At 38.4% G+C, this 17,361-nt stretch overlaps 2 protein-coding genes across 39 annotated transcripts in view; one reads left to right on the top strand and one right to left on the bottom strand.

Annotated features, from left to right (window-relative positions):
* Positions 1-2,714, top strand: part of LOC131505336 (uncharacterized) — a 45,935-nt gene extending 43,221 nt beyond the window's left edge. Inside the window, exon 10 of the mRNA XM_058718798.1 lies at positions 2,441-2,714. The gene's annotated coding sequence lies outside the window, so the exon portion shown is untranslated. The remainder of the gene's footprint in view (positions 1-2,440) is intronic.
* EIF4G3 (eukaryotic translation initiation factor 4 gamma 3) overlaps positions 1-17,361 on the bottom strand; it is a 320,627-nt gene that overhangs the window by 130,324 nt on the left and 172,942 nt on the right. For 27 of the 38 annotated variants that reach the window (XM_058718791.1, XM_058718790.1, XM_058718783.1 and 24 more), the window contains 4 exons: positions 12,209-12,229; positions 11,151-11,330; positions 10,446-10,560; positions 1,339-1,436 (listed from right to left, as the gene is read on the bottom strand). In XM_058718791.1, the coding sequence (XP_058574774.1) occupies positions 1,339-1,436; positions 10,446-10,560; positions 11,151-11,330; positions 12,209-12,229 (414 nt within the window). The remainder of the gene's footprint in view (positions 1-1,338; positions 1,437-10,445; positions 10,561-11,150; positions 11,331-12,208; positions 12,230-17,361) is intronic. The other 11 variants (XM_058718788.1, XM_058718765.1, XM_058718756.1 and 8 more) reach the window with 1 other exon arrangement.

The following is a 17,361-nucleotide window of genomic DNA, read 5'->3' as shown; positions in this document are numbered from 1 at the left end:
TGCTTTGGGAGTTCTTCAGTAAGATTCCTAATATCAGCTATGTTTTCAGGTAAAGAAACTTGTTTCTACTACAGTTTTAAATATTGCTTCTAATTCATTTGTTCTATTTTCTTCTACAGTAGCATCTATTATGTCTTTCATTTTCATTTTCTTCTTTATTAATGTTTGTGCATCCTGAACGTTCTGCAAGTCCAACATCTGCCATGATGTTTTAACATTTCCAAAGCATACTTTCTCAACTGCAGTGTCTGGCGACACTGGCACGTGCTGTTTATTGTGATGTGTGCACAAGAAACGTGTGTCTGATAAGAAAAGAACCAAGTTTTGAGTTTTATTAATTTTTACCAAGAGCACTGTCAAGAATATTGACTAGATGTAAAAAAAAAAAAAAAAAAAAATTAAAAAAGAAGATGTATTGACTATGATGATATCCCTCCCACCTATCTTATCTTTGTGAATTCCATTTTGTGTGTCCTAATAGGTAAAAGATTGCAAGCCACTCTTCTACAGGATGTCCTACAACCTGAATTTTATATTACTGCATTCTAATTTGCTTGAGTCTGCCTTACTAGACAGATACAAAGCCCCCGTAACCTCTTTAAAATAATTAAAATACATTCTTTTTTTTTTTTATTTAAAAAAAAATTTTTTTTTTTTTAACGTTTATTTTTGAGACAGAGAGAGACAGAGCACGAACAGGGGAGGGGCAGAGAGAGAGGGAGACACAGAATCTGAAACAGGCTCCAGGCTCTGAGCGGTCAGCACAGAGCCTGACGCGGGGCTCGAACCCACGGACCGTGAGATCATGACCTGAGCCGAAGTCAGACGCCCAACCGACCGAGCCACCCAGGCGCCCTAAAATACATTTTCTAAATTCTGCTGTTTCGAAAAAGAAATCTATTCCAACAGGGAGGATTTTTATTGTTGTCATTAATACTTTGCTCAGTTCTCTTCTGCTGATTTCCTGTGGTCAGTTCATATTTGAATGTAGAACTGAACAGGACAAAGTTCAAGGATAATAATCAGTATGTGAAAACTGAGCTCAAACTTCTCCCACTTAGCAAGGTCTTAGCAGACAAACCCTCCCAGTTCTGAAGAAGGCATGTTGTCATCTGGCATACCTAGTTTAGTGCATGCTGAAAATGATATTAAGCAAATGTTACTTTCTAGTATGTGTCCATACATAATCCTCTGGTCTAGTGGTAAGGACATAAGGGAAGAACAAAAAATGCAGTCATTTGTGAACTGAGATGAATGACTACAGCTGTGGGTAAACTTACTTGACAAATGAGTGTACATTCCATTTTAAAACAGGAAAAATTAAGAAGTATCTCTTACGGTTTTTTTCTCTCTCTTGGCTGGAGGGGGCTGCTGCTGCGTAGGCACTATGATTGGTGCTGACTGATACACTGGCTGACTTGGGTAAAAAGGCGTTCCTAAAGAATTAGAAAAAAATGAGAGGAAGCATTCAGTTATTTTGTCAACCACTATAAGACTACTAATGGCACTGTGTCTCCAAACAAGCAGTTAAAAAAAAAAAAAAAAGTAACAAACAAAAACATTCCTCTTAATCATCTCTATCCACTAGCTCCTCTCTCTCTACTAAAGTGATCATGGAATGATTCCAAACACTGATCTTTTTGTCAGCATCCAATATGGAAACAACTAAATAACCAACTCCTGCAGATTGCCATCAGAGTTACCTTTCAAAAAACGAATCAAACTATAGCACTGCTTTTAAAAATCTATTCTGGGGGCCCACCCATTCCCTGCAATGAGATTCTTAAGGGTTTCTGTGAATATGTTTTGTGTGTGGATTTAGTCAGAGGCAAGAGAATATATCTGATCATCTTGTGGATTGGGAATGGTTTAATTCTTCTCCCTACTGACAGAGAACCACTGTTAGGCTTTTTTCTGCTCCAACAGCAGGACATTTGCTAAGCCTTGATGGTGGCTCCCTGTGACAGTGGTTCTATGTCAAATGGCACTGAGAGGTCAACTAAGATTCACTAAAGTACAATTCACTGACGACCATGACAAAAGTTACATGGGTACTGGTGACGGGGATGCCTCCTGATTAGGGTGGGTCCAATAGTGAATGAGATGGAAATGAAGACAGTTCAGCATAGGTAACTCCTTTTCTTTTTTTCTTTAAAAAAAATTTTTTTTAAATCTTTATTTATTTTGAGAGACAGAGTGTGAGCAGGGGAGGAGCTGAGGGGAGGGAGACACAGAAAAGGAAGCAGGCTCCAGGTCCTGAGCTGTCAGCACAGAGCCCGACGCGGGGCTCGAACCCAAGAGCCATGAGATCATGACCTGAGCCGAAGTCGGGTGCTCAACCAACTGAGCCACCCAGGCACCCCAGGTAACTCCTCTTCTTAAAAGTTGTGCTATAATAAAGTGAAGCGAAAAAATGTTTGTTTGTTTTTTTCCCCTTAAGGACATGAATGAAATCATACACCTATATGCTGAAAGGACTAATCCAGCAGATGGGGAGAAAGAAAATAATAATGCCAGAAGGGGAGAAAAGAACAGCTGGAGAAGAAGCCTTAAATGTGTAAATGCTGCAATCTACTGCTCAAGTAGAAGACTAGACTTTGTTAGGAGCACTGATACTGAGTCATGAGAACAAGAAGGAAAAAAATGAAGGTATGAAGATAGTTAACACAGGCCAACTTTTTGGTACTTTAATAAACAAATAACGTTGGCTCTACTATCGCTGTCATCATCAACATCAAACCATCCCCACCATCATCACAATAATCTTCAAGTGGCAATTTCTTGGAAACAATATGATTTGCAGTACCAGAACTGTGTAGGTCACAATCAAATTTGGAGAAGAACTCAACAGGGGGCGTAATGAGGATTTCAAAAAACTCAATGTAGAAAAACACCGTAGCCAATCTTATTTCTGTTTATGTTTGTTTATTTTTGAGAGAGAGGGAGAGAGAGACAGAGAGAGTGAGGAGAAGAGAGAAGGGACAGAGGATCCAAAGCAGGCTTTGTGCTGATAGCAGAGAGCCTGGTGCGGGGCTAAAACTCACAAACCATGAGATCACCACCTGAGCTGAAGGTGGATGCCTAATTGACTGAGCCACCCCAGCGCCCAACAAAATCAAGCTTATATAAGCAATTCTTCACTACCGTATAATGTCACTAGTTCTAAAACTCAGAAAACAATCCCCTGAAATTGGTTTCAAATGCTGCTAGAGAAGCAACACAATCTGCTCACCTTGCCATATTTTTTAAACTAAGTGAAATAAGATCCAAAAGGTGAATCAGCCCTTTAAGAAAAAATATAGATTGTTCTAATGAAACGGTTTTGAGTCAAACATAACTCAGATAGAGACTGGCATATAATACACATATAATAAATACCAGCTGAATAAACCTGGTAGCATACGATATCTCACAGAGTTCAACACAGCAGAATATCAAGTCAACTGTGGACCCCAGCAGAGCAGGCCTTCTACCCTACCAAACAATGGTTATCTTTTAGAATATACTAATGAAACTTCTTATATAGTCAGAGGCATTTAAAAACATTTATTTGGGGGCACCTGGGTGGTTCAGCTGGTTGAGTGACTGACTTCAGCTCAGGTCGTGATCTCACAGTTTGTGAGTTCAAGCCCTGCATCAAGCTCTGTGCTAACAACTAAGAGCCTGAAGCCTGCTTTGGATTCTGTGTCTCCCTCTTTCTCTCTCACTCCTTCCCTGCTTATGCACTCTCTCTGCCTCAAAAATAAATAAATAAATAAACATTAAAAAAATTTATTTTAAGGAGCACCTAGGTGGCTCAGTTGGTTAAGGGTTGGACTCTTGATTTCAGCTCAGGTCATGATCTCACGTTTGGTGAGACTGAGCCCTGAACTGGGCTCTGCGCTCACAGCGCAGAGACTGCTTGGGATTCTCGGTCTCCCTCTCTCTTTCTCCCTCAAAAACAATTTTTTTTTATAAACAAAATTTTATTCTATTAAAAATGTGAATAACTTTTGCATACCATTTATCAATTAGGCCTGTTACTCAATGTCCCTGAACTTCTCATGCACGGAATGTAGCACTTTTATCTACATCAGGGGTATGGCAACTAACACCAAGAAGCTCAATCCAGTGCAATGCCATTTATATGGTAGGTAAAGTTTTATTGGAAGACACTCACATACAGTATTTTATCTATTATCTATGGTTGCTTTTTCACTAAAATGGCAAGAGTTGGAGCACCTGGGTGGCTTTAGTTGGATGAACATCTGACTCTTGACCTCAGCTTGGGTCCTGATCTCATGGTTCATGAGTTTGAGTCCCATATCTGGCTCCTCGCTGATGGCATGGAACCTGCGTGGGATTCTGTCTCTCCCTCTCTCTGCCTCTCCCTTGCTCTCTCTCTCAAAATAAATAATAAACTTAAATAAATAAATACATGGCAAGAGTTGAGTAGTTGTAACAACAGAGACCAAATGGCCTGCAAAACCTACAATATTGCCCTTTATAGAAAAAGGGCTGACATTTTTTTATCCTGATCCCTATGGTTCTCCAAACCCTAGTCTACACAAAATGTATTAATGATATATGGCAAAATTTATACAACAATAACCACATTATGATAACACACACAGAGACACAACTATAGGCTTGCCAACTTGACATTTTGGAAAGGTCTGTTACTATTTTGAAATTATTTCAGTCTTGTTCCTTTGTTTTTAAAACAGTCTTCCTATATGAAATGATACTAACATTAAATAGCCGTTTTCTTTACAAGTCTTATTGGCAAAAGTAAAAAAATCTAACAGTCTTGTATGTTTCTTCTTTTATTTTACTTTACTTTTTAAAATTTTTATTTGACCAGGACATTGAAAAATCTGGGAACCAATGGTCTAGTCAGCATTTACAGTTCTTCCCATTAATAAAACCCTAAACACAAATGTCAAATAAATGCACCGTACAATCCTGAAAGGCAGGAAGAGTATCTTAACATCTAAATTCTACAAATACCTAGCATGTCACCTTCTTTTTTTTTTTTCTTTTTTAATTTTTAAGTTTATTTATTTATTTTGACAGGGAGAGAAAGAGCACGAGCAGGGGAGTGGCAGAGAGAGAGGGAGAGAGACAGAATCTGAGGCAGGCTCCACACCAGTGGGGAGCCCAATGTGGGGCTTGAACTCACAAACCACCAAGATAATGACCTAAGCCGAAACCAAGAGTCAGAGGCTTAACTGACTGAGCCACCAAGGTGCCTTTGTCTTTTTTCTTTTTTTTAAAGTTTATTTATTTATTTTGAGAGAGAACGTGTATGTGAGCGAGTGGCAGAGAGAGAGGGAAAGAGAGAAGATCCTAAGCAGATCTGCACTGTCAGCGTGGAGCCCAATGATGTTCGGGCTCATGAACCTTTAGATCACGAGAAGCTGAAATCAAGAGTTGGACATTTGACAGACTGAGCCACTATCTAGCCATTACTTTAACCCAGGAGCCCCTACCTAACACACTGTCTTATACACTGCAGGTCTTCCAAAAACCTTTCAAAATTTCCAATTTTCTATAGAAACAAAAATAAACATAGTGGCTAAATATGCAGGTTGGCAAATTAACACCAATTTATCCTGTAATATCCAAGAATAGTAACGTTGGTATACAACCACATCAATAATCAAAATATTAACACTACACAAATACACAATCAAATTCAGCTTAAGATGCCATAAAGTTTCCCACTTCTACGCATCATGGGGAACAATGAACAAATCTCTCAGTTCTCAGAAACTGAATATCATACCCAATCACCATGAAGCTCAGGAAAAAAGTAGAATGAAAATGAAAGGGGGAGGGAGAAATCACATGATAAGAGCTAAAAAAAAAAAAAAAAAGGAAAAGTATGCTGGTTTGAAGCAAGGGAGAATGGGACCTTTTTACCAGGTAAATTCTCAAACTTTTTTTTATCTTTCTCAGTATCACTGTCACTGCTAACCACACCTCTTTGTTCCCAAACCTAATTTTTTACACCTTGGGCCATCACCCCTAGTGTTGGCTTGGAAATAATTTTAGTCTTCCTGAGGTACTTTCCTGCTATAACAGGCATCGAAATATTTAAGAAAACAGCAATAAGAGAAAACCTGAAAAATGACATTGAGCAAATACTACTCATTAGTTATTTTTCCACAACACTGTAAAAACACTGCAAGAATTAGAATTCTATGATCTTGATTACTGAACTTCATGGCAAGTAAAAATAATCTTTGAGAATCACTGTTTCAAGATTTAAACCCAAGAGAGGAATAAAATGTTAGTACACCAGAATGAACTAAAAGCTAAGGACTAAGAACTAAGAATTCTGAAAAGTAAGCAGGAAGGAATGAGACTAGGATTCGTTCCTCACCAGTTCAGCCAGAGGAAGGTCCTCTGCCCTAGAAGATATGACTGCTGTCCTTCAGAACAGAGAATTAGGATCTGATCCCTATACCTGATGCCTTTTATGTTTTTTTTTTTTAAGTTTCTTTCTTTCTTTATTTTGAGACTGACAGAGAAAGAGCATGGGTGGAGTAGAGAGTCAGAGAGAATCCCAAGCAGGCTCTGCACTGCCAGCACAGAGTCCAATGCAGGGCTCAAAACTCATCATGATGTGAGCTGAAACCAAGAGTTGGACATTTAACTGACAGACCCACCCAGGGGCCCCAATTCTTTAAAAATTAAAAAACTGTGTTAGCCACTTCAGTCCACGTGCACACTTTTACATAATTTAAATACACAGGATTTAGATTAGCTTTTTTTTTTTTTTTTTAGTTTCTTTATTTTGAGAGAGCAAGAGCTTGAGCAGGGGAGGGGCAGGGAGAGAGAGGAGAGAGAGAATCCCAAGCAGGCTCTGTGCTGACAGCACAGAGGGCACACACAGGGCTCCATCCCACAAACCCTGAAATCATGACCTGGGCTGAAATCAAAAAAGACACTTAACCGACTGAGCCACCCAGGTTCTCCTCTAATATTCACTTTTAACCTGAACCCAAGATTAGAGCAAAAGAGGAAAGAGAGTTAAGGGGGAACATCAGGATTAGATGGATCCAAGAGAAGATTCCAAGAAAAGAAAATAGGAAGGAGGATGTTTTTGGCTTCTAGACCATAAGGATACAACAGCTGCCTCAAGGTGGTATAGCTGAAGAACCTATAATCGATGGAAACTACTAGATCAGAGCTTTTAAGTCTGACAGAAAAGCATATTAACTAGTAGTAATCTTTACAACTAAAATATGTGGCCAAATAATGAAGATAATGTAAACTTCCTATGAGAAGACTGGATTACAAATTATGATTCATTCCTAAAATGGAAAACTATGTAGCTTGAAATTCTGTAGATAATAAAATGGAAAGATGCCCAAGAATATATTGTGAGATGGGGGGGGGGGGGGGGGGGAGAACCAGGAAGTCTTAGAACATTATAAATTGTGAATGTCCATTTGTATTAAAAATCATTTAAATGTAAGTGAAAAAGTATGTATTGATCTGTTAAATCATTATTTCTTTAGGGAGAGGAGTAGGGAGAAAAATTGGATCTTTCAACTTCATATATTCTATATTATTTGTATTTTTCATCACTAACTTGGTTACTTCCATAACGAAAAATTATTTTAAGACATTTTTCTCATCTTATTTATTTATTTATTATTTATTTTTTTAACGTTTATTTATTTTTGAGACAGAGAGAGACAGAGCATGAACAGGGGAGGGTCAGAGAGAGAGAGAGAGAGACACAGAATCTGAAACAGGCTCCAGGCTCTGAGCTGTCGGCACAGAGCCCGACGCGGGGCTCGAACTCACGGACCGCAAGATCGTGACCTGAGCTGAAGTCAGACGCTTAACCGACCAAGCCACCCAGGCGCCCCAAGACGTTTTTCTCATCTTAAGGAAACTAGGGAAACAGTGCTTTAATCTGGATGACAAATTGCCTACTTAATGGATATTGGATCTGCATAAGCATTTCCCCAGGAAGAAAGAATATCTAACAAAGGGAACAGACATCAACAATATCTGAGATATAACTGCCCCTCAATATCCTGCTTTTTGTGAAAATAAACAAATACGGTCTGTATATAATAGAAATAAAGCCAAATATGTTATAATATTGTATACACAAATCAGCAAAATACTTCCCTACTTATAAACTCATCTATATTGTTTCTATATATACTGTAGTAATATTAAGAGCAATAAAGGGGGCTAGCACATATTTATAATAGAATTTTAATTACATTTTCTGAGTCAAAAAGCCATTTATATTATTTATGAATAAACAGACTAGATTTCATGTATTTTTATTTTTTTTAGAGAGACAGAGAGGGAGGGCAGGGGGGGGGGGAGGGGGGAGGAAGGGGGAAGGGAGAGGGAGAATCCCAAGCAGGCTCCATGCTCAGTGCAGGATCCAACATGGAGTGTGATCCCACCAGTTTGGGATCATGACCTGAGCAAAAATCAACAGTTGGATGCTCAATCAACTGAGCCATCCAGGCACCTCCATACTAGAATTTAGTGAGACATCTTTCAAACTGATTTTATGAATTAGAATACACAGTTGCATTCCCTTTGCAACATGCGACTGAAAGAAAATCCTCTGGATTTTAGCATGTTTACTCTGACAGACAATCTCACCTTATAGTTTTCTTTCCACTTAATAAATTCTAGGTAATATCAACAGTCAATTTTATACTTAAAAATAATTTTAACTAGGACACCTGGGTGCCTCAGTCGGTTGAGCATCTGGCTCTTGATTCCAGCTCAGGTCATGATCTCACGGTTCACAGGATTGAGCCCTCCATCAGGCTCTGAGCTGATGGTGCAGAGCCTGCTTGGGAATCTCTCTCTCCCACTTTCTCTGCCCCTCCTCTGCTTGTGCTCATTCTCTCTCTCTCTCAAAATAAATACATAAAGATGAAAAAAAATTATTTTATTTATTTTTATGTTTATTAAAAAAATTTTTTAATGTTCTATTTATTTTTGAGACAAAGAGACAGAGTGAGAGCGGAGGAGGGGCAGAGAGAGAGGGAGACACAGAATCCAAAGCAGGCTCCAGGCTCTGAGCTGTCAGCACAGAGTCCCACACGGGGCTCAAAGTCTTAAACCGTGAGATCACGACCTGAGCTGAAGTCAAACACTTAACCGACGGAGCCACCCAGGTGCCCTTAAATAATCTTAACTGGATTTAAATTTGCAGAATAAGTGCCAATACCAAAGCACTGAGGTGGTATGAAAACTACAAGTTCAAATGAAGGTGAAGGAGCAAACTAGGAACACTTCGACAATCCTGGCAACATTCTATGTCAGAGCTGGTGATGCACATGTATTATTTTACTCTAAAACACATACATGGGCGTGTCTGGCTAACTCTGTAGGTAGAGTATACAATTCTTAATCTCAGGGTCATGAGTTCAAGCCCCACATCGGACATGGAGTCTACTTAAAACAAAAATAACACATGTAGGTAGTATGTGTTGTTTTGAAAATATCAAATATTTCTTAGTAAAATTATTTCAATAAAGCTGTGTGTTATATATACATACTTGAGACACTTAATGAAGCTATAAAGTGTATCATTTTAACAGTGTATCATTTTGAAAGTTGTACTCAGTCATCCTACCCCAACAGCCTACTAGTCACTGCTCTAGGTGCTAGGGATATAACAGTGAACAAAACAACAAAATTCCTTGCCTTTGTGGATAGTACATGCTAGTAGGAAAACATTAACAAAGGCTTTGATAAATGGTGATAAATGGTGATAAATGATTGGACAAAAAGAAATCACAGAAGGGAGATAAGGTATAGCTGCCCCTTGAACAATGCACAGGTAAGGGGCACTCTCAGTTCCCTTGCATCCAGGCCAATGTCCATGTGTAAGTTTGGAATTCTCAAAATTTCATCTAACAGCCTACTGCTGATTAGAAGCCTTACCAATTAATAGTTGATCAACACATATTTTATACATTACATATACATGTATACAGTCTTAACAAAAAAGCTGGAAAAAAACATTATTAAGAAAATCATAGAGAAGAAAAAATACATTTATAACACCATACTGTATTTACTGAAAAGAAAATCCATATATAAGTGAGTCCATGCAGTCCAAACCCGTACTGTTCAATGGTCAATTGTATGTTTATTCTACCAGCAAAAATCCAGTAAAAATCCAGGTAATGATGATTTGGTTTCAGATATCAGAACCTTGAGACATGGGTTCTTTCCAATTACCAGCTCTTTCAGAAGATGCCGTTAACTAAATATATTTCTGTAATACTCTTTCCTGGTAAGCCATTCTCTAAAAGGCTTTCAGGTCAGAACTGTTTGCAACATTTTATTTAAAAATTCCTTACACCACTAAACCTCACTGCCTAAACTGATTAGCAAAACAACAAAATGAAATAAAACACAACAAAGTAGCAGAACTTGCTCAATATTTCATACATACTTACCATAAGCATTGGGGAAGTCCCCAGGTCCTGGTCCAGGATAAAAAGGCCCTGGCCCTGGTGGTTGAACTGGATATTGTTGTGGGGGCCCAACATACGGAGGGCCACTATGACGGTACTAGAAAAAAGAAATTAAAGACATTTATAAATAATATGAAGGTAGCTTACTATAAAAAAACAAAGCTGTGTGTATGTGTATGTGTATATAAGAGAATTACTTAAATAAAATGAAAACACTTGGTTAAATACATTAAAAAATGTTTGCTTGCCATCAAGATGCAGTGAGGATGGAGAGAAAGATATGCATTAGGTAAAACCATACAGCAAATCAGTGCACAGACCTACATCAGCTCACTGTAAAATTATTTCAGGCTGGTAGCTTTCAACGAAATTGAATATCACAGGAACAGCATTAATTACTGAGTCTATTTTAGAGAAGTTGGATGTGAGGAAGGGATGGGGGAAAGCCAGGAGATAAAAATAATTCCTCTAACAGCTTAGAAAAACTTAAGTAAAGAGATGTAGAAATGTCTCCTTACAATATTATGGAAAATGACAAAATGGCGAGACTTCTAACCAACAAGAAAGTTCACATATATATTACTAAAAAAACCACTGCTATCACCCACCCTACCTGCTTCCTCTGATGAGAATGTGAGTAAATCCCCACTCTACTGCTGGACCACACAGACCTGAGAGATACTTTACCTGTGGGATACAGTACTGAGGGCCCTGGGGCACTGGGTACGGCATGGGCAGATGGTTAACCATCATGATGTGCTGATTGGCCTGATACACTGCAGTGGGTGTCTGTGCACCAGGACGAATGGAAGGACTGCTGTTCGGGATGGTAGCTCTAGGAGGCTGTATCTGAGGCCTCTGAAAAAACTGAGGAGGGGAGAAACAAATATTTATATATATATATTTTACAAAGGGAAATATGTAAATTTTACTATCTTGAGCTTTCTCCTTTTTTCCACTAATAAAAAGGTTATCAACTTTAATTGAAAATACAATGTACATGAAAAGAGACAAACTGTCTATGGCTGGGATCAAAAAACATATCCTACACTAGGCACACTAAGTCAAGTTTTGATCAATGCTGTCCCACGTATGAAAACAGGGCGGTCTCACTTTTAAAATGAAGTCTCAGCTAATTTAAACTAAAAATTCTATACCATAGTTATTAATTTTAAAATCTGTGATAAAATGTAACAAAAGTTTGTCTCTCTAAAACTCGTTCTACTATATAAAAGTACTGATTATTTCACTAAGAGTAGGTGGCTCATAATCAACTTATTAAAAATTAAAAGCAGTCACCTAAAAGCAACCATTCAAGTAATTTATAAAATATTTAGAAGAACAAGAAATCAACCTGGATATAAATAGTTTCATCTCAGTCAAGTTAAATTAAAACTACCTATAGGGTGATGGGAATGGCCTTCCTTTCCTAAAAAGTGGCGACCCATATTAAATCGAATCCAATTTTACTTTCTTGAATAGTTTGCAAGAGAAGTGACAAATCTAGACAGACTTAAGAATGGTCTGGAAGGAAGAGAATTCAAATGTATCAAATAGCAGCCAGTACCTGTGGTCATTTATGGTTCTCACTGCAGGCTTACAAGCCTTGAAACAATATACCAATTGTAAATTCCCACCATAAATGCATGTATAATCATCAGCAACAATCAACTGTAATTGTCTCACTGTAATAATAATAAGGGAATAGAGCAATAAAGAGGCCATGCAGAACCAGTAGTTGTTACCTGGATGGGTCTGAATCCTCCCTTCAATTATGAAGCAAGAAAGCAGCAGGAAACAGAAAGAAAGCCAATGGAAAAGCTTATAGATCAGTAGGAAGGGGTAGGACATAGCATGCAGCTCAACAAAAATATCTTTGTATTTAGTAATAACAGGAAAAGAAGGAAGATTAGAAAATCAGAATGACAATTCTCCACTTGAGAATTCAAGGACACATGGAATTGAAGAATCAAATCATATTTAATTGAAAATAAATAAATCCAGTGGCAAAAATATTCTAGTAGTAGCCACAAGTTATAACAGCTTGAGAGGATATGTCTACTTATTAGCACAAGTACAGTTGGGACTACTGATTCCTACTATTGGCTCTACAGACACCCATTATGTAATTTGGCATTAGTTATTCAGCTTCTCTATGATCCACTCTCCATTCTTAATGGAGAAAAGAGGTAATAATAAAAGTGCCATTCATTATTTTAAAGTTTACAGGGGCGCCTGGGTGGCTCAGTTGGTTAAGCATCCGACTCTTGTTGATTTCATGGTTCATGAGATCGAGCCCCTCATTGGTCTGCATGCTGACAGCAAAGAGCCTGCTTGGGATTCTCTTTCTTTCCCTCTCTCTCTGCCCCTCCCTGACTCACTCACTCTCTCAAAATAAATTAATTTAAAAAAAAGTTTACAAAAGTCCTAAGAAATAACTAGGCTTTTCAAAATTTATCAGACCCTTCAGGACAGAAACCTCTCCACTACCACAGTATATAAGAGGCCACTTAAAGCTTTAAAATGGGGAAATAGAAAACTATTCTTAAAATGTGGTCTAGCTCCAAAATCTCCTGAGTTGTTTCATATTCCAGACATGAGTATTTCTACTGGCCCAAATAAAGGCAAGGATGAGCTCTGACATGTGGGCCCACTCTGGTCATATCCTGTCTTACTCTTCTTAAGCATCAAGCTCCCCAAATGTGATAGAAGAAATAACTTTTCATCCTGTGCTCAATCGGAAGAATTAGGATCTAGCACCCAAGGCTCATCCCCATTTGGCCTTCATAACCCAGGACAAAGAAAGCCCTAAAGAGATTAAGTCACAGAAAAACAACAGACAGTACAGCAGGAGAATGGAGTGAATGAGGGAGGCCATAGAGAGTAGCTGATGGAGATGAAAAGAAAGTACAAGAAGCAAAGTTGGTAATACAGGAACCTGGGCTGGGGCCACACCAACAGCAATAGTCTTCTAGTTATTTCCACCGACACAGTTTTGGTAACAGACGCAAGAATTTCTGTTGACTTCAACCAAGAACACTGAACTAGTAAGCTTTCCACCCTAGACTTCACTTCTCTGAATTACACAGCAGGTAAAATCTATTACTCATCAATGTATGTGAGCTATAAACATATTGTAGGAATGAACTTAAGCATTTTTATAACTTGGTTAATGTATTGGGAGCCACAGAACTATTACAGGTCTCAAGGAGAGAATAGTCATTCCTCTGCTCAACTAATTGAGCATTACTAGATATTAGATATAGTAGACAGAAATCTTACTCCTGTAAGATCCTTTTCCACCAACTCTAGAGGGCAGCCAAGATAAGGACAGTATCAAACAGAACAGGTGATGATCTACTGTGGTTATATTATCATCAAATTCTGTCAAAGTATTTACTGCCTGAAGAGACACAATGCTATTAAGCTGTATAGAACAAGAAAAGCAGATATGGTCAGGGTTTCCCCACAATTCTAACAGTTTACTATATGCGAGTCCTTTTCTTGGCACTCTTTTCCAACTCCTCTGCTGGGGTTTTTAACCAGTCTGTTTACAGTAACTGCGATTACAGCTGATTCAAGGAGGATTCGGAACAGCAGTAAGACTATCTTCTTCAGTGGTTTAAAAAAGGAAACGATATTACTGCTAATATTACTGCTAATATTAACGTGCAGCTGAACTCAATAAAACACAAAATTTGTGGTTATGTAGACATGCTTTTTTTAATACACTAAGATTTCAGCTTTGAAGCAATGTAGAAAAATGTATTCATATATGCACACCAAATAAGAGTGGAGATTTATATAGCACTTACTACCTACCAGCAATCACTCAAAACCTTTTACATATATATTAAATTATTCTCACAACACACCTCTAAGGCAGGTACTATTATCACTCCCATTAGATATAAGGGAAAATTGAGGGACTGGAGATCAAGTACCTTACTAAAGGTCTCCTATCCGTAATTTAAACACAGTCAGGTTTAGGTCTCTAACTTTAATTGTTACACACTCCACTTCTCACGAACTGGAAGACCCCTCATATTTTCCAACAACTGTCAGTCAGAAGACATTTTTTCAAAGGCTGCAGGGATGTGTTGAGACCTTTATCCAATGCACTAAGGGGTGCAAATCCCTCAACCAGAACTGATTCCTGGCAAGAAAAATGCTCCATCGGTTACTTCACAAAATTCATGCTTATTCTTCAGGAAAACAAATTTCTTCTACCTATAAGATTCTAATTCTCTATCTCCCTTAAAGTAACTGGTACCTGTTCATATGCTTTTACATGCTTGGTACAACCAACATTTAACAGACCTACTTTTACTCAATCTCACTGCACTAAGATTTTTACAGGGACAGGCGATCTGGAGCTTATTTTTCCCCTTTAAGAAGTTCCTTCCGACCCTCCTTCCCTCGCTCCCCACTCCCGCAGCATGTGTGTGCAGACACACACAAGATTCTAGTATCAATAAAACTAGAAAAGGTGTAATGGCTGGAAAAACAAAGATATAAAAAGAGATGGAATTCTCTTTTTGGCACTCTCTCCTAGCCATTCAACTGTGAATTTAGATTATGATTTAATAGTGGGAAAGGAAATTTAAAATCTGTGGGTGGGCATGGCAGAAAACCACAGGTTATGAAAAAGAAGGTGTAAGTGTGAATGGGCCTTCCCAAACTGCTTGCAATGCTTCAGAATCCCTTTGCCTGTCTAATGAGTGATGAAGAATCATTAAAAGAATCAAACTCACCTGGACATGAGGACAGTACAGGCCATTTAATCTAACCACATACCTACAGTTTAAATCTCTTATATGAAATGGCCTTGAGGTTATGAAACTTGAGCAACCCAAGACACAGTTCCATTTCATTGGTAAATGGAGTTCTGACACAGCAGAGGTCTTCCCTTCTACTGGCTCCAAAGTTCTCTCTCTGTCATCTACCCTCTGGTCCAATAATTATTCCTAAAATCACATCAACGTCAAATCCTTCTACCATGGAAGTGACCAATCTCTAAAGTTATCTGAAGACAGCCATCACTGCCAACTTTCACACCGTCTACTTTTTGTTCAAAGCCAATCATTACCCTCCACGTTCTATCCCTTGAACCAAGATTCTGAATTCCCTCTTCAGGTTTCTCTCAATAGGTTTCCACTGCTCCAAGTCTGACTAAATAGAGAACCAAACACAACTATCCAGGTGGCGTCTTCCCAGAACATACCTGGCTTCACTCAATATATGTATCTGTTGCTAAATGAAAGAGAAACATCTGTCTCTGATTCTGGCTGACTACATTTCTACTAATAAAACCAAGAACAACAGAAGACCTTCTGTCAACCACATTTTACTACTGACTGGTACTGAGTTACATACAATCTTTTAAAAACCCTTCAGTCTTCTTTACATATATCCTAAAAATAAGGCATGCCCTTCACTTTTGTATGTACTTATAAAGAGGTGTTCTTGTACAGGAACATACAAGGGAATCTTGCATATTGTTCTTTTGAAAATTTATCTGGCAAATTTAGGGATGCCTGGGTGGCTCAATTGGTTGAGCATCCAACTTTGGCTCAGGTCATGATCTCACAGTTGGTGAGTACGAGCCCCACATCAGGTTCTGTGCTCCCAGCTCAGAGTCTGGAGCCTGCTTTGGTTCTGTGTCTCCCTCCCTCTCTGCTCCTACCCCACTTGCACTTTGTCTCTCTCTCTCAAAAATAAATAAACATAAAAATATTTTTAAAAATTAAAAATTTAACTGGCAAATTTCAACCCATCATTTCAGACTGTAGAGATACTTCTAGAGTCTGAATATATCATGCAATGTCAAAACCACATAAGCATCAGCAAATTTGACAGGCATATCATTTAACCAAGTCACTGATGAAAATGCTGAGAAAGACCAGGTTAAGAAGGGAGGAATTGTGTATAACACAAGTATCATCTCCAAACTGGATTTCAATCTGGGTTAAAAGTCTTTTATCTTTCAACTGTCTACTAATACACCAAGAGGATGGCAAAGAAGAGCATCAGCCCTCATTTGAGGTAGTACTTTGGGAAGCTCCAAAGGGCTAAGGCACATTTAAAAGAGAGGCTAAATTTAGAGTACTTGTGATAGCAGACTTCCACTGAAACATTCTAGAAGCCAGAGGAAAAATGTTACACCTCTTAGAAAATTCTTCTACAGATGTGATAATGATATCATTACCAAAAGTTTCCTGGACACATTAGTAATAATTGTTTTTTGAAGATGCTGGTAATTATATCACTTCTCATGAATTCCCCTTTCTAAAATCATCAAAAGACAAGGGGATCTCTAAAATCTACATAATACCTCGAAGTTCTCATGGGGCGCCTGGGTGGCTCAGTTAGTTAAGCATCCGACTCTTGCCTCAGGTCTTGATCTCACGGTTCGAGGGTTCCGTGCTGACAGAGCGGAGTCTGGTTGGGATTCTCTCTCTCCCTCTTTCTCTGCCCCTGCCCTCTGTGTGCATGTTCTCTCTCTCTCTCACTCTCTAAATAAACAAACAAACAAACAAACTTAAAAGAAAAAAAAAGTTCTCTGGTGGTGCCTGGGTGGCTCAGTCAGCTAACTGTCTGGCTCTTGGTTTTGGCTCAGGTCATGATCTCACGGTTCGGGAGTTTGAGCTCCAAGTCGGGCTCCACGTTGACAGTGTGGAGCCTGCTTGGGATTCTGTCTCTGTCTCTCTCCCTGTTCTTTCTCTCAAAACAAATATATAAACTTAAAAAAAGAGAAAGAAAAAAAGTCACAGATTTCCATATATAATAAAAAAGTTTTAAAAAGAAGTTCTCTGAAAACTACCTATTCATTTTTAGCAACTAGAAAAATCATATTCAATCACATTAGTTCCCACGCGGGAAAAAAACTACTGAATAC

The sequence above is a fragment of the Neofelis nebulosa genome, chromosome 2 (genome assembly GCF_028018385.1).
Source record: "Neofelis nebulosa isolate mNeoNeb1 chromosome 2, mNeoNeb1.pri, whole genome shotgun sequence".
In the NCBI taxonomy this organism is placed as follows: Eukaryota; Metazoa; Chordata; class Mammalia; order Carnivora; family Felidae; genus Neofelis; species Neofelis nebulosa.
This window is presented reverse-complemented; position numbering and strand designations above follow the sequence as displayed.